Raw genomic sequence first — 21833 nt, 5'->3', positions numbered from 1 at the left:
GAATGCAGTTTTACTACTTGTAAATGTTTTTGAGATAAATTGAATATATTTTTTACTTAAAATTATTTTTAAAATATCCAATCAAGAATAAATATGAAAACTTCCGCATTTAAAATTGTGATTAAATATTATTTGTCGTCTCTAGAAATTCCGGTTTTGATCTTAGATGATAAATAAACATTATGATAAAAAGTAAAATTTTGAACTTTATTCGATAAATGCATGATGTATCTTTGGTAATAAATATTAACAATAATTTATTAAATATAAAAAAATATTCAAACTTTGTCACAGTCCTCAACATATAATAAGTAATAACAATATTACAATACACAGGGTTATCAAAGTTCCATGTAACAGAAATTTTATCGAAAAAAAAGCAAAACAATTTTCAAATAAAATCATTATTAAATAAGGTTTTTTATCGGCAAGGAAGACGTATTTTAAATGGTAGTTTTTAAAATGGAAACATACTTATTTGATTTGCTTATTAAAATTAGAACAATATAGTAAAACTAATACCTAGTTGATAACCAGTTTGTAACTAGCTAATACATTTATTTTATAGTAAGAATTACTGTAAACCATATCTCATGATGGCAGCGTTGGGCCTTCTCATGGCCTGTTAAGCTACATGATGAGTAAGAATTACTGTAACAAAATTTGGATAGCCCTGTATATTTATATACAGTTATACCTAAATACATCTTATATTTATATATAATATGTACCTTTATAAATAGGTATATATTATTTTAACAAAGTAACAACTAGACAATAAAATTATGTTTATAAGTAAAATAACATAGAATAATATAAAACTGTATAACTATATAATAAAATAGTTGTAAAACAACAGTATGTTCATGAATCAACTCCAGTGTCCAATTCAAGAGTTTGTTTCATTAGTTCATACGTTGAAAAAGACACAGCTACCATAGGCACAGCCCTGAGGAAGTTTATACTCATTCCTCTGTATAATCCATTCACTACACCGTCAACTTTGTACACAGTTATTAGAGTTTTGAACATGCCATGACTGTAAACAAAATATAACAAGTTATAAACATTTTAGTCAACACAAAATCGAAATATCAATTCTACCATTACATAATAATATATTTATTTTGAATTATGTTTTTAACTGTTTGAAAAGCTGAATTTCAAACAAAAAATAATATACATTTAAAATAAATGTAAGCTAGAAATTAATTTATAGTTTATTTTATATTGTTAGCATTAAATATGTGCACTGTGTACAGATGCCAATTGGCAGTCCTATATATATTTTCGGTAGATAAGTTATTATTTGATACGCGTTGCTTAAGGCAATTTTAGGTGGGTAGCATCATTGTTCATATTTTATCAAATATATTTACACAACCCGTGTATATTTATTATTTAAAGTCATAAAATATTAAAATTTAATATAGACACATTTTTTTTTACATTTTATTGCTGTTATTTGTTTGTTATTGACATAAAAGCAACATATATTATTATTTATGATCCATCTGTATCACAAGGGCAGTTGCAGATTACTAGTGAGTGTTTCTATAAATAATATTTTATTAGAAAACATTAATGTAATGGGGAAATATTTAATTATGGATAGTAATCAAATTGGACCATCAAGACTAAAAACAACATGTATTCATAAATTTCCTAATGAACGTGAAATAGAATTTGTATTGGATTTAGATGATGATGAACATTTTCATTTTTATGATTTGGGTAGTGAATACATGGGAAATATTATAAGTGATTTTTGAGAAAGTGAGATTGAAGAATCTAACGTTGTGGAGTTGGTATAGGCTAGGTTAGGTTAGTAAAAATGAATTATTACTGAAAGTAGCATCATCTTTTTAAACCTCAAAAATGTTTTATTAAACACATATGGAAACTTTATTATTAGTAAAAGAATAAAATTTAACGAAAAAAATGGCATGTGCACTGTAGGTAATTCAAAAAATAATACACGCAGTAAAGAAGTTTATTCAAATTCTGAGTATTTTTTGTCTAATTCTGTGTGCAATTGAATTATTGCCAGTTTCCATTTTATAGGCTATATTATGAGCTTTACCCCTTCATAATAAATACTGGTGAAGAAACCCTTTCAATATATAAATATAAATAGTAATAATAATAATTTACCCAAATTTGCCAGTGGCAGGATCCATTTTAGCTAGTTGCATCCGCCGCCTAGTTACATCTAAGGGATACGAAACACATTGAGCAAACGCTCCAGATAATCCTCCACAAACCAATTTCGCCGGTACTGTAAGTACTACACCACCTGAACAAAATAATTTATAACATAATTTAATTTTTATATCAACAATAAATAGCTTACCGGAATCTTTACTAGACGATTTACTGAAAATTAGCGGCAACGTTTTTAAAAAAAACTTTTTAATGGTTTCAAAACAAAAGAATGTTAAACCGGCATACGGGACCATACCACATAATGTTGGCACAAACCCGCGATATAGAGCTTTAATTCCTCCTTCCTTAAAAACAAAAAATAATAGTTTTTTAATTTCTATTGTTACCTATATGTTAATAGATAAGTTTAGCTTACATCATACCACTTTTTGTAAGATTAGGTCGATAAACACACAAATTAAATACAGTAAAACCTGTCTAAGACAGACCTTAAATAAACTGGACCCCTTTAGAAACCAGAATTAGGGCATGATCTCGGTATACGGCTTTGCTTGTACAGTTTACTGAATAAGACAGAAAACTGCTTAACAGAGAAATTTTTTTCAGTCACACGCGATTCTACCATAACCAGGTTTCACTGTAGTATATTGATAATAATTTCAGAGCAACTTAACCAATTGGTAATAAATTTACTTTTTGTACGATAGATTTGGCTGTATGTGCTATTCCATTATATACATGTTCACCGGTAACTTGAAACGCTAATCGAGCTCTAATGGTATCTAAAGGATACGTGAAGGTAACTGCTGTAACACCAGCTAATGAACCAGACATGAATTTTCCAATATGTGATCCCTTGCCAAGTATTGAACCCAACAGCTACAATATTTGTCATACTACTTTAAAAATCATCATTTATTTAGTGAAAATAGTAGTCTTACAGTCTTGTAGAACTCGAAAGAAGTAAATTGAATAGCTGCATATGGAAATACTCTCACCATTTGCGCTCCATTACCTTTATATAATGCAGCAAAACTCTCGCGTTTCACTATTTCTGCCAAACCGCTGAATACTCCTAAAATAATTTTTTTTAAATTATTATATGTTTTAATTATTTTATATTTAGACAATAATAATAGAATTAATTTTATAATTTAAATAAAAAGGTAAAAATGAATAGAAAAAAATTATTTTTTATTTATGAAATTATGTAAAATACTTAAAACCCAAAAGAAGTAGTAGGATTGTATGATAAAATCAGGAATTCTATTATACTATTATAGATGTACGCAATACCTAATATTTTTAAACCAACTGTCACATGCCTTTGATTATACACCTTTAACCCTGACCTTTACAAAGATTTATGTTAAATTCTAATTTAAATAATTATGTAACCAATTGTAATAATCTTATCTTATTTATTATTATTAAGATATAATAAAAACTCGCTTTAAGTGATAAGATTTAAAAGAATATTATTAATTGTACTAAAAACACTATATTAAAAAAAATTTAATTGCTACATTACTAACATGAGTATTAATCTTAGTAAAGCGCAAAAAACAGTTAAATTGGTTTAATTACATATGTATCAATTGAAAAATGCTAGATTATTTAGTACAGCATTACAAATCTACATGATTAAAAGCCTATTCATTTTAAGTGAATTAACTCAACAAATAGAGTTTTAACCCTTTTTAGAGCTTATTAGTCTAACCTTTGCTCTGACCTTGCCTGGCTATAATATTATTAACTCAATGTGAATATGAACTAAATATTTACCAAAACTAGCATAATGTTTATTATGTGCTTGTAACAAGATTTTGATACGATCCAAAGGAGCTACCGTAGTTTTTGAACACATACCAGCAACGCCTAAATTATACAATAAAATAAACATACAATTTCAATTTTGATTGTTGAACAATATTAGAATATATACATACCACCGGCTAGTAAAGATTTCATTACATAAGTAAAATCTTTCTTTTGAGTTTTTAATACTATCACTTCTTTGCTCTCATTAGCTAATGCCATGATGAAGTCGAAAACTTAAATGTTTAATTAACAACAATAACAATGACTCTTTTGATTTTTAAACGTCTGGATAACAATAAACATCTAGCAGTAAACCGGTATTATTGAAAATCGTGGTAACATGAATAACAGGGAACGCCATGGTCCACGGGTTTAATAGCTATGTAGCAGGAATTCAGGATATATCAGCCTGCCACACATGACACAACGATGAGCCTTGAATGTAACTTTCACGACGCTCGATTAACGAGGATTCTCCGTTTACAATTTCTATTATAATTTACAGTTAAAAGGCATACGGTTTACCCACACCACGAGCAAACGTAAACGTATTAGATAACGAGCACAGGACAACATATGCAGCGCACAGTACGGCGCGCCAACGTGTAATGAGTACAAGTAACAAGTAACAACTGCAGTCGGTCGCACGTGACGAGCGATGAACACCGACCAGACAACTGAGAAGTGAAATGTGAATAATACGCTGCTGCCTGCTTTAGTGAAAATGTAAACCCACCTATCTGCGCCCTACCTTGAATATTTTACCTAGACATATCAAAATTCAATAGCGAAAGGAAAAGAGTAAGGATTCACGAGCCATGACCGCGGGAGAAATTTCTTCTGCCTATCTTATGGTCTTATCTATTTTCGATTGACGGCCAGTCGATGCGCGCACGGCGCAGCGAACTTAAACAGGCTGAACTGTGATAATATAGAATCGCTTAGTAATTAGTATACAGCTGCAACTGTATAATATCATTTATTCATATTAAATAAATAATTATCAGGCCCCTTATCCTGATTGCTGTCTATATATTACATACTGTATGATACCCACATATATATTTTCTTTTTCAACTCAAATACTAACTACTATACATAATGTACAGTATTTGGCATACGTTAGTTCCCATTTTCATTTAACAGACTGTATAGTATTTAACCTAACCATGACTAAATAATTTTAGTTTATTTGATCGTGGTGTTTACTATATGATGAGAGGATATGAAATATTAAGAATGTATTTTTCAAAGCTTTTTGTGCGGTTGCGGCGAAGTAGGGGAATGAAATTTCAATTTTTTCAAAAAAAAAACTGTCGAAAATAATATCTACTAATTTTTTTATTAAAAAACATAAAATAGAGTAAATTTGAAGTTTTTGGGGTCGCTAAATTCAAATTTGAAATATTATTTTTAATAATCTCCCTACTTAGGGGTCACGGAAATTTTTTTGAATTTTGAAAACATTTTAAGTTGCATATTAAATTATATGTTTTTGGAGTTAAATTTATTTTTGAAGCCAACTTCCATATTTTTTTATAAATATTTGTATTTGTGTTAATATCTACATTGTAGTAAGTTATAACAAACATATGGAGTAAATACTCCAATCCGATAAGGCAATATTTTTAAATATCAATTTATTTCAGTGTAAGGTAAATATAATATACGTAGAGTATATTTTCAGTATTGGTACCTTATCTTATAAAGTACACTTTCTGAAAATAGACTATAAATAGGGCGTTTATTAGAATAGTGGTCTAACGAACAAATTAAAACATAACTTCAAAATGGTTAACTAATAATATTAACTTATTAAAATTTTTTTTTTTTTAATAATAAAAATATAACTAATTTAATTAAAAATTAATTATTAAATAAGTTAAAATAATAAATGACTAATTAAATCATGAAAATTAATTATATAATAAGTCAAAATAATTATATAGTAATTAAATCATGAAAATTACATCAAATAAATTTAATATAGTTTTTTAATGGTAAAAATAACAGTAGGTGATCTCTCGACTTTAACCCAGCAGTTAGAGTAGTAAAATAAATGTTAAAAATTAAAACTGGATATTTTTATATATTACAGTGTTTAGTTAATAACTACTAAAAATAGGTTTCTACAATAATTAAAAAAAATCTATTTTCGATGGTGTATTTTTAACATTATTCTGGGAAGGTGCAAAACCATATATCTACAAACAAATATCAAATCAAATACACATGTCTTGTATTTATTTTGATATACATTTTTTTTTTATGTCCAGTATACTTCTGGACCCCCTTCCCGTAATCACACCTTTGGCGAATGATATTTTATCATCGGACAACGTATGAGAAGGCTAAAAAAAAAGATTAAGATGATTATATAAATTAATTAACGTGCCAGTTATAATAGTAGAATTTGTATTAAAGTTTAATATAGAAACCGTTTTATTTATTTTTTAATCAGCATAGTTGAGAGTTGCAATGTGCGATTTTTCTCAACGTCAATTTCCATAAGATTTTGCATAGCAAAAAATTAACTAATTAATAACTCATTAAACATTTTTGGGCTTAAAAGTTCGAAGTAAAAAGTATTTTAATAAATAAAAGTATCATTATGTGTTATAAATAATGCATATCATAATGCATACACACGTACAAACAATGTATACATCCGGCGTATTTGTTATTTTCATAATCTCAACACATTTTTTAATTCCTATTTTAGTTATTTAAATGATATAGTATTCCTTAAATAATGTAGGTATACCTATAAATATGTCGTAAAGTACAATAGTATTTATGAAAACCCATTCTGTATTGTATTTTTGTACCTATTAAACGCATAAAATAAAGAATATACAAAAGTAAAATGTATTATGATTGTTGACAAAAAGCAGTTACGTCATGCAAATGTATTCACAGTTTTCACGATCGGATACGAGATAATCGGTGTAAATCGATGTTTACCACATCTATAAAGGTGCTTAGAGCCAGCAACTATTTTTCAGTTTTTAATAATAACAAGCTATGCCTGCGCTTAGTTACTGCTTACAATTTGTGCCTAAAGAATATCCGATAAATTCATTTGCACTTTCAAAATTCACATGTTTAAGAATTGCCCACAAATTAGTCACAGAATTCATATTCAAGCTATTCGAATATAAATCACAATAAATATCTTATATTTTGGCATAAATATGTTTTGTTTAACGCCAGGACTATTACAAGTACCTAAATGTAGGTTGTGATGTCCAATGTCACAATATGTAGATGTAGTAAAAAAATGAATTCAATATTTTCGAAACTCGAATGACTAGTAAATTGAGTGTAAACAATAAATACGAATTATGTTTCAAACTGTAATATGCAAATGTTATTATTTTAATTATTTGTCATTAGAGTGTAGACTAGTTTAATTTTATTTCCTAAAATAATATCTTTTATACCATATAAATTTGTTAATAACAATATAAAAATAAAAATACTAACCTACGCGTTCCCCATACAAATGTATTTAATCTTAAATTTATTTTATAATTGTATTTGTTGATTTATATTTTAAATTAGCATAAATTAACAATTAAGCATAAATTAGTAATTAGCATAAAGATTTTCAAATCTTTTTCGTACAAATGGCATGTAGGTCTAGTGGCATGTTCACGGTTCATAATATTGAACGTTAGACAACGAGACGTTACAGATAGAATAATAAAATGAATACCAAAATCCAAATTTATTGATAACAATATTTTCTGGATAGTTTATTTTATTTTTACCGTTTACCACGATTTTTTTGGTGATATTATCTGGAATCGCGCATTTTACGCATTATTTCTTTTGTATTTGCTGTATGTGGTATGACAACATGCTTACTGTTCGTTGAGATTTGTTGCATTCAACGAGCGTACAAAAATCTGTTTAACTGTTGTCGAGTCCACAATTACTTCTCCATCGGATATTGGCGAATTGGTAATTATTATAAACAATTAATATTTTGCTTAAGAGTAAGTTCTAATGAATTTTAATTGTTGTACTATTACTGATTTTAGTACCCTTACATTTAAAATTGTATTTAATAATTTGTTGGATTTTGTCGAAAATGAAGTTCAAACAGTTCTTAACGAACAGTTGGCGTCTCGTTAACTCCAATGGATCGCTCATTAACAGGTACTTGGAATATTATGTACTTTTTACTATTAACCTGTAATAGACCACTATTTATTTTCTATATTAAATTATATATGCAATGTATAGGTCTACAAATTCAGTTTTGGATTGTTCAAACGCCGGCTATGCACATAAGACTGTTGAAGAAAAGCTGGGATTGCCACCAAGACCTAAAAAGCCTTCCCCACCATTTTTTCAATTTCTACATGAAAAACGGCCTGATATGATGAAGAATAAGAATATGAACCTTATGGGTATAATTCATTTTATAGTTAATAGGAATCCATGATAATGTAGACACATGTAGAATCTACACTGTAGATTTTTAATATTAGTTAATCAAATTAAGTTCATGACTCACATATGCAAAATTGTATAATTAAATGTTTTATAGTTTCTTTAAACAAATTTTTGCTAGAGTTTTGAGTTATTAATTTTATAATCTTCAAATGTATTCATGTCTTTGATTTGTTGCTGATATTTCGGACTTACTGTAGTGTCCATCTTCAGAGCAATAGTCCGCATTCCACTACCTCTTAATTAGTTAAGAAGCAATGAGAGGGGATAATCTTGCTAGGATCTTTTTATGATTTTAAAATCTATATCTTCTCTTAAGTGATGATTTTTCTAGTAAATTGTATTTCCGGAGTACCACCACTGGGTGTCTTCTCTTATCGAGCCATCAAGTGGAAAATTATATTATGTCTATTTTATCATTTACGCCTATTGTACATAAAAATTGTATAGATTGTGTAATAAAAATAATAAAAGAAAAAAAATTATATTTTCTCATTATGCAAACCTCATTAATTTTTTATGATCACTAAATTGTTTTTTAGATGCTGTTCGAAAAGTCAGTGAATTGTGGAAAAATATTGATATCGATATTAAAAATAAAATGATTGAAAACTACAATAAGGAACAGGAACAGTATAAAGAAATTATAGAAGCATATAACCAAGGTTTAACACGTGAACAAAAAAATGAATTGAGTCGAGCCAAATATAAAAAGACACAACTGAAAACTAAACGCAAAATTAAAAAAGTGTGTACAGACTTAACAATTTTACTAGGAAAATTAATACTACTAAACTAAAATATATAAGGATCCCGGTTAAAGTTATTTATTCATGGACAAAATATAGGCAATATTTGACAAAAAAAATGGTTTTAATAAATTTTGACCATGCCTCTTTATTTGTTTTTGCCTTAGGGTATAATTTTTTAACAATTATTTCTACGAGTTTTATCTATATTAGTGATAAAAATTTGTAACGTTTCAAAGAATGTTTGGATTTTCATAATTTTTTTGAAAAAAAAAAAAATATATTTAGTACATAGATCCCCAATTTTTTTAACTTAAATTTTCAAATATTTTTAATTAAAAATATAAGGCTAATCGATTTTTTAACTATATGTTTTTCCTATTATTAGTAATTAACTAAAAAAAATAAAAATCCATGCTAACTATATACTCTGTTCCAAAAGAGAACATACCGATTTTGCGCATGACGGCTGGTGGCCACTGCGTGGCAAATTTCTCCCACTTTTGCCGAAAGTACCTAATGGTCTCCAGACATGGAACCTAACCGAAGCATGTCTTTGTGGGAGATGCGCACTGCTGAATGTAAGCCGGTTGCCGATCAGTGTGTTCTCTTTTAGAACGCACTATAGAAAATTTGATTTAAAAAAAATTTGTAAGGCATGTTTTTGAGCAAAAAATCAGGCTGAAACTGGGCTTATTAAAGCAATTAATTTATATGTCAACAGTATATTATCATGTATTTGAATAAAGTATATTAGTTGATAATATTTTTTTTTTTCAGGAACAAAAAGAACTAGGTAAACCTCACAAACCTCGTTCAGCATATTTGATATTTGTTACTGAGCGCATGAAAGATAGAGGAAACACCCCTGTTCAAATTTTTATGAAAACCGTGGCCAAGGATTGGCAAGAATTGGACACAAGCAGCAAAGAAAAATATAATGCTATAGCTTTAGAAGAAAATAATAACTATGTTTCTGCTCTTAAAGAGTGGGAAAATTCTATGTTAAAAATCGGAAGATTTGATTTGGTAAGAATAAATGTAACTTCTTCCGTTGAAAACAACAATATTAAAAATGTAAGTCAAGACTGAAAATCATTTGCTTTAATTCCTTATACAAATGTGTTTCTGTGTGTTATTATTTTATTAGTTTAGTTTAGTGGTCCATAAATATATATTTTTGAATATTCTCAGTTATAATTTTAATTTTCATTATTCTTATGTATTACGATAAACAATATAACTCATATTTGGTCAATTTCCAAAATAAATATTTTTTCAATTTATGACAACTATTTTTTTGTTGCTTTTTCAATATTTTGTAAAACATTAATCTTCATTTTCGTTTATAACATTGATGATGTTATGTTAACTGTGATTAAGTATCTATTTTCATTTAAAATACATTAAAAATTTGTAACAAGTTAAATCATCATCTATTGAAAAACATTTTCTATGTAAACTTTAATTTTTAGTCAAATTCAGTATGTTTTCTGGCCTTAAGTTCTTGGTTGAGCTGACTAATAAATTTATTGTACATCTCACAATATAAGGACAAGACAATTATTTTTATCTGTGCTCACAACTCTACTGCAACTACCTTTTACCCGCTTATTTAAATGTTAAGCTTCTGAACTCGGAAGAATTTATTCAAATCTTATTGTCAACCATCCTCTAAAGAATTGTTATCCCGATTTTGATTATTAAAAACAATAAAAGGTCATTAGTATTATTTTTAATTTTCACGCAAAATTAAATGTATTAATTAATTAATTAACTATAAACCAATAAACTGTATAGAGAATACAAAATTAAAACAATTGTAGCCAGAAATTTATTTTTGAGGAGAGGAGGACACTAAGTATTAAGGTCAAAGTGATAGTATATATTTTACAACAGTTGACAGTTTGTGTGTCCACCCTTAAATATTATTTAAAAAAAATCGAGGGGGGCACGTGCCCCTGGAATTATATAATCAATGGTAATAATGCTATTTACTAAGATTATGCTAAAAGTTAAATATAAGGAATGTGCATTTTCAAATGGGGCCAACGATTATGGTTGATGTATTGTTGGCATGTCTACAGAATGTTTAAAACCGAATTGTGTTGGATTCAGTAATTTTTTAGGAAACCGCAGTAGGTAAAATCTACCTTGACAGTTTGCAATGAAGCTAAAAATAAATAAAAAGTAAAAATAAAGTGTTTTCCTAATGAACAATTGTTATTTAAATACTAGAATTGTTTTATAAACAGTAACTCGAGTAATAATAACAGTACGTTTTGTAGACTAATAGTATTATAGTTAAAAAAAAAAAAATAGTAACTATTTTTAATATTTTTAATTTCATTTGAAAATTGGGTTTTATGTACATTTTGCTGAACATTTTTTGAAATAAATACATTTAGAGTTATATATAATAATAAGCGTAAAAAAACTATAAAAGGAGAGATGAGTTGATAATCTAAGAAAGTGTACCAATTTTAAATTGGGTAAGATAAATTGACATGAAAGCCTGGGAGTTTAATGCTAGATTTATGAACGTGATATAATACAACTTGTCTAATACTTATTAAAAAAAAAAAAAAATAGAAAAAATTTAACCAATCATCATTATATACTTTTAATTCATAATAATATGTATCATTTATTATATACTTTATTTCCCAACCTCAGCCATCGGAATCATACATGGAAAGTACGGAGGGGGCTTAAGGCTTTAATCCTAGGATACTTTCTCTAAATACGCCACTGAGTAGACACCAGTGGCGTGCACAGGGGGGGGGGGGTGATGAGGGATACATCCCCCCGTGGGCCTTTTTTTTATACTTTTAATGTGACATGTTCATCAACAGACAACATACTAAGTAATTTTTACGTACTTGTTGAAAACAAAATTTATTATCGAAAATATGTGCTGTGGTGATAATTGATACCAAAGACCAAGGGCGCCCGCAGTTGAAAATTCGGGGGGGGGGGCCGCCTATGATTTTGTAATAGATTTTTCAAATTTGGGTTATTGGATATACATTTTTTAACTTGCGGAGAAGCTAGGGGGGGAGTTGTCCCCCCTGCCCCTCTTTGTGGGCACCCTTGCCAAAGACATTAACCACAATTACATGACATTATTTATGACATCCCCCCCCATGCAAAATTCCTGCGCACGCCTCTGGTAGACACTCTGTATAATGTGTTTGTTTCAACGAAAATACACATTAAAAAAAAAAAGAAAAACTATTCTTTTATAATATTTTTTATTGCTTTTTTTTATGTTGCGTGTCAACCTGCCAAAAACTAGTATAACGAAATCACGCTGAATGAAATGTTTCATTTATCATATTGACACTAATGCATAACATAATACACTGCATCAATGAACTTCTGGCACTGATGGAAAAGTGATCAGGATTGTTTAACAAATGCTCATTGGTTGTAAATAACACCGAATAGTTGTAAGATGTAACAAATAGTTTACAATATAGACTGGTGAAAACATATTTTTAAATCTACCCGGTTACCCTTCATCACACACCTGTCTGTCAAAATATTTCAGTGGCCGACTTCAACTCCTTGGACTCTTTCCATGTATTGCTCTTTGACTATTTGCTATTATATATTCGCCCGAAACCTAAATAGACAGTGACAAAAGTAGACGTGTTTATATAATATGTTACATTTCAATAGTGTATTGTTATTATATAGAAAACAATTATCAAGGTACCTAGGATAATAGTATAAACATTTAAAATTTTAATACTCATCATATATAACTACTACTTTGTGTAGTTTCAACTATACAATATTTAATAATGTATAAAATATATAATAAATATTATGTACTAAAAAATTAAACGTTATTGTTTTGTTAATTCTTCTAGTTAGTTTTAAAATAACTCCAGAAACGGTAACAATGAAAACATGGTTAATATAAGAAGCTAATAGTAATTAAATTGTACAACCCGATTTAAGAACAATAACCAAAATTAGTCAATTTCTTTGCGGTTCGCATTTTGCCTTAATTATCTTTGACACGTCTTTTATTAATTATTTAGTCTAGTTGGTTTATTTAAAATTACTTACAAAGCTGTAAAAAATAGTCGTCTTTTGATATTTCCAGTATGTTTTGTACGTTTGAAAAATTGTATACAATTTATTTTGAGTACTATGTTTGTATTATTTTCAATGTTTCTTTGCTGAATTTAGAATTGGCCTTAAAATAAATATAGAACATGTATTTTTTTTTTTTTAGACAAAAGAAAATTAAAACCATTTGTGTGTTGTAAGTTTTTTGCAACTCTAAAGGCGATTTCTAGACGTATTTGACAAAATCTGTAACCAGATGTTAAGATTTGGATTGAGCGGAATAGTAGAAGGGCAGAGAAAGAAGGGTTCATGACAATTTTTTAGGAGAGCAAAAACAAAGTTAGTTTGCGCGTACAAATCTGTACGTCAACCTTTTTAAAGCGCTAAGTTGGCCCCACTTTAACCTCTCTTTCACCAAATGGTTTTCGACGTTTAATAGTAGACCCAATGTTTGGTGTGATTATAGTCTAGAAATTGAAAAAAATGGACTATTACCCTTCTTCCCCTGTGCCCTTCAGTTGTACTTTGGTTCTTGTTCCAAAAATTGTTAAAATGTTGTACAACTTTATTTTATATATGCAATTAATTAATCATTTATGACATATTAAGTACAATAATAGACCGACAATTATTATTTTGTACACATGTATGTCAATTCCACGTGATATATTTTTTTCTTTTTTAAGGTCTACCGGTACCTATATACCTAATTGGATCCTCTGTAATTGAGTCGGTGCTTAGAATATAATGTTTCAAACTTTAGCTATCCCACAATTTATCTACCATTTTTCAATACATTAACGGCTTTGTAAATGATGTCAGTAAACAAATCTGGTATACAGCTTGGATACATCCAAAAGCGATAACCATTGCGAGTAGAGATGTATAAGTGTATAGCTTTTTCTACTAGTCATTTTCAAAACCATATCATCTAGCTGTTGCGGCGCGATTTCTCCTAAAAAGCGAGGGAGGTTATAAACGCCGAAATATTTATTAATTATTTCTCCAGTTACTTAATGTAAGAAACAAATAGATTTGAGGGTGCTACTCTAAAGTATGGGTATTAAGCACATTCAAGCTCCCCTACCGCCAAATTGTGTTTATGGCTACTTACAAAAAATTGGAAACGCTTCGTTATAAAAGTACTTCAACCATACCCGGACGTAATTTCGTTTGTCAAGCGTCACGCTTAATTAATTAAGAAACCGAGTAGTACAAAAAAAAATATGAAGGTTTTTTTTTTAGTTTGACTTTTAAGTACCTATACTAATTTTTAGAGTAATGAGGACGTCAAACACGGGTCGTTTGTTGTAGTTTCAATTTGAGAACATTATTCGATTTATGTGCAAAGTGACGTTACATGTTTTGCCAACATAAAAGGCATTCATAGTAATATATTTTCATATCTGTAGAGGTGTAAGTAATATTAGGCCAGCGACAAGCCTATCTATTTTTACCGTACATTTTCCATGGGTCTTCTAAGCTTTCCCCTCCAATAAGTGCAAAGGACATCAGACAGCTATTACCTAGCTAGGGATTCGGACAGCCATCTTCATCAGTATTACACCGTACTCGACTTGTTAATATAACGCAGAAAAAATGGTAAGTGTAAGATCAAATGTATGACCAAACAATAAAATGGTATAACATTATTGTTTATTTTTTTATCTTTTAGGAAGAAGACGAACAAAAATTAGCAAGTAAGAATTTTGACGTTTTTATATACCTACACCGCATTATTTAAAATACAATCGTTTCAACGTAGGCTGTTCAAATGAGGTAATTGTAATTTGTAAACCAGTGAGGTGCGCTAATGTGAATGCAATTTTTCTTCTAGAAAAACTAAAAATATCTTTATTTACTTTAATTGTGTAATACATTACACAATGTTATAGAATATAAAAAAAATTCAGTTAAAATAAAAAATGGTCGATTATTATTATTTTTTTAAAACCTATTTACATTCGCCTCACGATGTTACAATATTACCGCATTTGAACTTATAATTATAATTGCCTTATAACATTAAAATTAGATTTCAATATTTTATTAAAAATTTCAACCAAACAAACAAGTGTTTCAACTTGCGTTTCATAAAAGTAAAATATGTTGGTACACTTTTTAAACGTATGCGAATTTGTCAACATTATACAGTACATATATTTACTGCAGTATAAAAAATAAACAAAATTATTTTATAGATAATTATGTGTACAGTGTACATTAAAAATAAAGAGCATTTTTAAAGGAAACTGTAGGGACGGACTGGACTGACAATGTCCTCTAGTGGGTAAATTTAAAGGCGGCTAAACCAATTAAACAATTTTTATTTTATTTATTATAGAACCGGCCAACGAGACACGAATATAATAATATAATAAACTGGCCTCGTAATCTTAAACTCGAACGGTTTTATGAGGATTGGTCAATCCTCCCTGGCCCAGTCTAAGAATAGTTTAGTGTCAGTTTAACAATTAAACAATTGAGCCTTTACAGATAATTATTAACATTATAGTTATCTATTGTTGCTAAATTCGAATAATGTGATTATTAAATTAAAAAACTACAGTCTACAACCATTATGGCAATGCAAAAAATAATTGAAACATTTCACTAAATTTGTTTTTACCTCAACATAAGTTTTTACTTACTGTGAAATAAATATAAAATTAAAAAGTAATTTTTTCAAACCTTTTGTTCATTGGTTATTCTCAAATACTGACTCCTGACACCGCTCGAATATTTAAATTATATTTAATTGAAATATATTATATATTTTCAATGTTAATTAACCCTAATTCAAAGTTGTTTTAAAACTACTTTTATGTAGCAATATTTAACTCACAGCGACCAAGCGGCCATAATAACAATTTAAAAACAGATAGCTACGCAGAACCCGTTTTGCTCATTCCATAATATAGTTTTATAGGAAAAACATCTATTATCAAATTAATAGAATATATTTCTGTGAACTAATCGTTTGCAGATTTGTGTAAATTTAAACGGGTTTTTGAACCGTAGAACATATTGTACACAAATGAAAAATCTACTTGTTATATTTTTTTTTAAACAGCTATAACTTTATTAATAAATCAAACATTTTAAAATATACCAGAGTACTGTAGCCATAGGAATTATTATATTTTACAGGGTTGATGATAGGTAAATGTTTTTACTATAATACTACACGTATGTATGTGTTTCACATAAACAAGTTTAGGGGTTACGTCCTCTTAATACTCCTAATTTCGATTTAAAACATAATTATTCTTCAACAGTTCTAGAAGCAATTATTAAAAGTAAAAAAAAATCAGACAAGAGGGTTTATTTTTAGATGACCCCATAATGTAAGAAGACGGTAGTGATGATAAAAAAGGTGGAGAATCAGCGAATTATATACATTATAATAATAATGACATAATGTCGACAGTTAACACTGGGCTATTTAGTAACAATTTTATACAGACACAAACCATTTTCATTTATAATTATTTTGAACAACTGTTATCTATTTTCAGTCATGAGAAAAGCTTTCCAAATGTTTGATACTAGTAAATCTGGATTTATTGATACATTAAAAATCAGTACAATTTTAAATACAATGGGGCAGCTGTTCGATGATTCAGAATTAAATGAACTCATAGAAGAGGTCGATCCTGATGGTAAATGTAAATTAAATTTTAAAAAAATCTATAAAAAATAAATGGAACTGTACAAATTATTTTTATAGCATCAGGAAAAGTCAATTTCGATGGCTTTTGTAAAATAGCAGCACATTTTCTTGAAGAAGATGACGCTGAAGCTATGCAGGAAGAATTAAAGGAAGCTTTTCGGCTTTACGATAGAGAAGGCAACGGATACATAACTACAGCTACGCTCAGGGAGATATTAGCTGCTCTAGACGAAAAACTAGGCCCAGAAGATTTGGATGGTATCATTGCCGAAATTGATACTGATGGTTCAGGCACGGTCGACTTTGATGGTATAACATTCATAAAAATTATATATATATTTTTTCAAATTAATTACATTTTGTTTTGTTTCAGAGTTCATGGAAATGATGACTGGTGAATAGAAGAGACAAAGATATTTTTTCTTAATGGGTGTTTTTTTCAATGGATTAATGTTATTACAAAAATAAATAAATAAATGCAATTGAATTTTTTTATTTATTGGTTTTAAGTAAATTATTATAATGGTATTGTATTGATTACAAAAAAAAATATTAAAAATAATACCTAATCGCCATATTATATTATATTATATATTATATAAATGATAAAGTACACCAATTAATTTACTTAGACCCATCATCGTTGTCTGGCTTCTTACGTTTCTCTGGGTTTACTGGACAATCGTCCGATTCTTCCGCACTAATATTTGCTTGTTGTAACGCTCGCACAAATTCTTCCATATTTCCTTGGTTAGCTGCACTGACTGCACCTTCTCCCAAATCGAATTGCTGTACGACAGATCCAAGTTGACCCGTTTGCAAAGCATTACTGAACATACTAACAGCCTAAATATAAAAAATTATATATCTTTATCAATCGCTTTAGTTTCGTGTTTTACATTAGTTTGTTAAAGCATTGGAACATAAGAAGAGTGACCAACTGTAAATTTTATTTTGAAACTATTAACTGTATTGCTGATCTACCTGTCTAAACTGAGGTGAGGTAATGGTGTCTTTTAATGTATCAGGAGTTGTTTGGCTAGTGGATTGTGAACCAGAAGTGATTTCTGCTACAGGTAAATGTTGGGCTAATTGACTCATGGCACTTGTATTTTCAATGACGCTTTGTAAATTTTCCATATCCATAGCAGCCGACAAATCAACTATATTCAAACAAATAATACATTTCTAATTTTTTATTTTATACAATAAAAAAAAATTACTGCTTAAAACTTAGAGTGTTTAATAGTGGATAGTATAATACAAATTTTTCTTTATTTTGTTTGTCAATCAATGATAAACGTCAGCTTCAGATATTCTTCGAACAACTACATATTTCTTTAAACTGTTTAATTAAAGGACATATAGTTTGATTTGTATGTTTTGATAATATTGTATACTAAATAATTATTTAGATTTTACACTTTAAGTCTTTTAGAAAAATATTTCTGGATGACAAATAGAAATTTATACTATGTAGTTAAAATTTTTAACATTTTACAGGCAACTCATTGCTAAGTAAATTTTTGTTTATCATATCTGTTGATGTTTTTAAATTTGGTCTAAAAAGTTTTTGATTTGTTTTACTGTAGATAATGCTAGATAGCTAATGTTAGTAGTGTACTTCAGTCAATTTTTTTTTATGTAATAAAAAAGTACAAAAATAGCATTCTGATCCGGTAAATGGACTTATTGATCCAGTTATTTTGATCAAGAACTTATGGATTTTTAGGCGTGACATATTGATCCTGCGTGGACAATTTGATTTTTACGTTATCTTTGCACTATACATCGCAACGAATACTGCCGTCGTTCCGTCTTACCTTGTCCTTTTTTTTTTAAATGATGGATTTAAGAATCAAAATGACCTCGGATCAAAACATCACCTTGCCTTCTGATCCATCACTAACACTGACCGAAATTCCAGTTGAATTTCTTGACAAAAAATAAGATTTCATTCCAAATACTTATCAAAAATTTGAACATACAATAAAAATGTATTGTAACTTTAAATAAGTTTTAATTATAAAAATTCCATAGTCTAAATGATTTAAGCATTACCCTATAGGCTATAAGTATAATGAAATTGGTCGTTACTTGAGTTGATTTATTTAAAAAATTAGATGCGTAGTTAATAAATTACACATAAAATAAATAATACTGGTGGGAATTGTTCAAATATTTAAAAATAAGAAAATAAAGTAATCGAATAACCATTATTTCATTTGCTTTAATCAATTATGCGTGTAGTTTTTCTAAGGTAATTCAGTTTGACTTTTGACTTACTCTCTTGTACTCATGCACCTTCCAAATACATAATCGAACACGTAAATCAAGTCTGCTGCCTATCTTTAAAAAATACACAACATTAAATGTATACCTGGAGGTTTTTCAGCAGTTCCTTGAGCACCCGTTAATCCTGATAACATTGATTGAAGATCCCTCAACTGAATGCCAGTAGCAGATCTCTGCTCTTCTAAAAAAAAAAAAAATGATAATACATTTTCTACTGAAATTGTGTAATACATTGTAGACTTGGTCAATACCATTCGGTGTGACTGTACTCGCTGTGTTAGCAGTTGGCGAAGGTGGACTACTGGTATTCGTAGAACGATTGCTACCGCTGTTTGCATTAGAGTTACTGCTAGTATTTGTGGGTTGCGCAGTAGACGATTGGGAAGTCGATGACCGACCCGTCTGGCTAGATCTAATTAATATAAATATGAAACCATTATTAGGTATCGATGAGATAAAATTACAAATACCTTATAAAAAAATTATATTCAATTAACAACATTACGATTTATGTAATTACCTAATAAAAATTTGAAATATTTGTCATTTAACTATTTTATCATTAATTTATGTATTACATTAAAAATGTATTATAAGTTTATAATGCTTGGGTATTTTATCATATTTTTCTTTGAACATATATTCTCTGGATTTGTATTAAACATACCTCATTGTACCGAGTAATGATGACAAGCCTCCAATTTGACCGACGCCACCAAACAATTGCATTAATTGCTGCTGAGACATGTTACTCAACAAATTTTGTAAATCGCCATCTAAAGTAATCAAGGATAGAAAAAATAAGTTTTCGGTATGAAAAACAAACTTACTCCATATCATCTAATATTCAAATAGGATTGAACTATATAAATATTGTTGTAAGATACTTATAAATTTTTAACAAATTCAAACTTCTTACCGGGTGTAGTTCCACCACTGCGGTTTGATCCTGGCGCTGGAGGGTTATTCATAACGTCGTTAATACGTCTACAATTTTCATCATCTTTATCAGTTTTTGCCTCCTAAACACAAAACAAATTATTTAAATAAAATAAAAAAATTATGGAAATACTGTACTTAATACATACTTGTAGCCAAAAGAACGATTTTTTATTCGATGACTTGAATTTTAACAAATAAACCCTTCCAGTTGTACATTGTGGTACATGTTTGAATTCACAATCGTCAGGAAATATGATTAAATCCTATTGCACAAGTGAAATATTAATAATTTGTATCAATGTATTATATTATTATAACATAATGGACTAATTTAAAATATTCTTTCTCATGAATTTAACTTACTATTTCTCACTCAATATTCAGATAAACACCTATTTTTATAAACCTCTAAACTAAAGTATAAATTTAAATTACACATTTTTGGTGAAAACGATAAGAGAAGGCACGTGTATATAGATATGTGTACGGTCTATTGATCGTTAAATCTTGCTCTTTGAGTGTTATTCCAAAACAATTAACATTTACATTTAGGGTCAACTTGTAGATTTCAATAATAATACTTACGTCTTCAACAACGCCAGATGTACGGTCTTTCCAACAGAAATGAATCAAAGAATCATCTGACTGATGAATGTACAAGAGTCCCTTCCTTTTATCCGGATAGACCATTTTACCTCGCATAGACATTTTTCCAGCTTTAAATTCCACAAGATTTTTGGATTGGTTCCTACCAGCAGTGTTTCCAAAAAGTGCTGTTGCTCCTGACATGTTTCTAAACGGTTTTAATATGATTTAAAAATGACAAAATCAATTAACTTAGGTTATGATGTATGTTTTTCGTTCAAATGACACAAAATAAGACTACTAAGGACCGATGATATTAGAATTAATTTAAAGAATACAATTAATCAACCAATAGGAGTAATAATATGTAATAACTATATAATTTACGAATTTTGCATTATCACGATGTCCGACGAAGACGTGACTTCTGACTTTACAGTTTACCAGTGTAGCCTTTTAAACAATTATTTTCAGTGTCACACTTTCTACATTAAAATAAATGCGTATTTTGCAGTCTGTCGAAACGCTACCTCTCACCGTTGTCGCGCGAAAACATCTGCAGACAAAATAACAAAATGGCACTCAACAAATTGTGATTTTACATATACCGAAAATTAGACATAAAGGAACTCAACAAAAAACGGTATAGTAATAGTCTAATATTAGTCTATATAAAAAACCATCTCACAGGGGCACAAACTATACATTATTTATATATAACGCACGATTATCGTTTGTGGAGTGATTATGTATGTCGGTTGGAATTCCCTTCACGCATTTAAAATTACACTCCCTAAAGTGCACTTGTTTTGAGAAAATTGCAATTTTCAGAATTTTACCTTCACTTAGGCTGTGCCCTATTTCACGTTTCTACTTACACGGGAAGTGTCTTATAATTTTGATGAACGAGTCGGTCAGTAACAAAAATGCAAACTTTGAAATTCACCACTTTTGAAAAGGCTTAATATTATTAAGGGCTCAATTTTTTTACAGTGTCCTAAGATACTTAGCTGATTCTATGTTTCAAATTTCAAAAGCCTATCTTAAGAGGAAACAGA

General features: G+C 28.9%; 4 protein-coding genes across 6 annotated transcripts; 2 read left to right on the top strand and 2 right to left on the bottom strand.

The window, feature by feature from the left end:
* Positions 1–186: 186 nt before the first annotated feature.
* Positions 187–4812, bottom strand: LOC126841767 (solute carrier family 25 member 16-like). Its single transcript, XM_050578408.1, has 7 exons — positions 4116–4812; positions 3952–4044; positions 3108–3241; positions 2860–3045; positions 2354–2510; positions 2155–2296; positions 187–1039 (listed from the first exon to the last, which is right to left on the bottom strand). The coding sequence occupies exons 1-7, from the start codon at positions 4204–4206 to the stop codon at positions 865–867; spliced, it is 978 nt and encodes a 325-aa protein (XP_050434365.1). The 5' UTR covers positions 4207–4812; the 3' UTR covers positions 187–864.
* A 2902-nt stretch (positions 4813–7714) lies between these two features.
* LOC126841920 (transcription factor A, mitochondrial) lies at positions 7715–10936 on the top strand. Its single transcript, XM_050578722.1, has 5 exons — positions 7715–7953; positions 8034–8151; positions 8239–8405; positions 8991–9196; positions 9978–10936. The coding sequence occupies exons 1-5, from the start codon at positions 7842–7844 to the stop codon at positions 10287–10289; spliced, it is 915 nt and encodes a 304-aa protein (XP_050434679.1). The 5' UTR covers positions 7715–7841; the 3' UTR covers positions 10290–10936.
* Positions 10937–14565: 3629 nt separating this feature from the next.
* Positions 14566–17499, top strand: LOC126841923 (troponin C). Of its 2 annotated transcripts, none has more exons than XM_050578730.1 (5): positions 14566–14882; positions 14956–14980; positions 16799–16948; positions 17011–17262; positions 17327–17499. In XM_050578730.1, exons 1-5 carry the CDS (start codon positions 14880–14882, stop codon positions 17353–17355), a joined length of 459 nt encoding a protein of 152 aa, XP_050434687.1. In that variant the 5' UTR covers positions 14566–14879; the 3' UTR covers positions 17356–17499. The 2 variants fall into 2 exon arrangements, with proteins under 2 accessions (XP_050434687.1, XP_050434689.1); XM_050578732.1 differs by having other exon boundaries at positions 14581–14882; positions 16799–16942; positions 17327–17478.
* On the bottom strand, positions 17427–21177 carry LOC126841918 (proteasomal ubiquitin receptor ADRM1 homolog). Of its 2 annotated transcripts, none has more exons than XM_050578718.1 (8): positions 20776–21177; positions 20337–20453; positions 20168–20270; positions 19916–20024; positions 19500–19660; positions 19334–19426; positions 17938–18116; positions 17427–17799 (listed from the first exon to the last, which is right to left on the bottom strand). In XM_050578718.1, the coding sequence occupies exons 1-8, from the start codon at positions 20977–20979 to the stop codon at positions 17578–17580; spliced, it is 1188 nt and encodes a 395-aa protein (XP_050434675.1). In that variant the 5' UTR covers positions 20980–21177; the 3' UTR covers positions 17427–17577. The 2 variants fall into 2 exon arrangements, with proteins under 2 accessions (XP_050434675.1, XP_050434674.1); XM_050578717.1 differs by having other exon boundaries at positions 19334–19429; positions 20776–21175.
* Between the last annotated feature and the right edge of the window lie 656 nt (positions 21178–21833).

This window comes from Adelges cooleyi, unplaced genomic scaffold (assembly GCF_023614345.1).
Source record: "Adelges cooleyi isolate 19-005CV unplaced genomic scaffold, UGA_ACOO_1.1 ACOO_flye_CR_arks_rails_tigmint_CR_PRNA_41, whole genome shotgun sequence".
NCBI classification, from domain to species: domain Eukaryota; kingdom Metazoa; phylum Arthropoda; class Insecta; order Hemiptera; family Adelgidae; genus Adelges; species Adelges cooleyi.
The sequence above is the reverse complement of the archived record's forward strand: the minus strand, read 5'-3'. Positions and strand labels throughout refer to the sequence as shown.

Bases quoted from the DNA above. Each gene is read 5' to 3' on its own strand.
- LOC126841767 (XM_050578408.1), bottom strand. From the start codon at position 4,206: ATGGCATTAGCTAATGAGAGCAAAGAAGTGATAGTATTAAAAACTCAA. The intron at 3,046-3,107 runs GTAAGACTACTA...CAAATATTGTAG, and splicing joins CTTTCGAGTTCTACAAGACT to CTGTTGGGTTCAATACTTGG. The intron at 1,040-2,154 runs GTAAATTATTAT...TTTTGTTTACAG, and splicing joins CCTGCCACTGGCAAATTTGG to TCATGGCATGTTCAAAACTC.
- LOC126841920 (XM_050578722.1), top strand. From the start codon at position 7,842: ATGACAACATGCTTACTGTTCGTTGAGATTTGTTGCATTCAACGAGCG. The intron at 7,954-8,033 runs GTAATTATTATA...TACTGATTTTAG, and splicing joins CATCGGATATTGGCGAATTG to TACCCTTACATTTAAAATTG. The intron at 9,197-9,977 runs GTGTGTACAGAC...TTTTTTTTTCAG, and splicing joins CTAAACGCAAAATTAAAAAA to GAACAAAAAGAACTAGGTAA.
- LOC126841923 (XM_050578730.1), top strand. The intron at 16,949-17,010 runs GTAAATTAAATT...TTATTTTTATAG, and splicing joins GGTCGATCCTGATGGTAAAT to CATCAGGAAAAGTCAATTTC. The intron at 17,263-17,326 runs GTATAACATTCA...GTTTTGTTTCAG, and splicing joins AGGCACGGTCGACTTTGATG to AGTTCATGGAAATGATGACT.
- LOC126841918 (XM_050578717.1), bottom strand. From the start codon at position 20,979: ATGTCAGGAGCAACAGCACTTTTTGGAAACACTGCTGGTAGGAACCAA. The intron at 20,454-20,775 runs GTAAGTATTATT...CTTGTGCAATAG, and splicing joins CATCTGGCGTTGTTGAAGAC to GATTTAATCATATTTCCTGA. The intron at 19,661-19,915 runs GTATGTTTAATA...TATATTAATTAG, and splicing joins TCATTACTCGGTACAATGAG to ATCTAGCCAGACGGGTCGGT.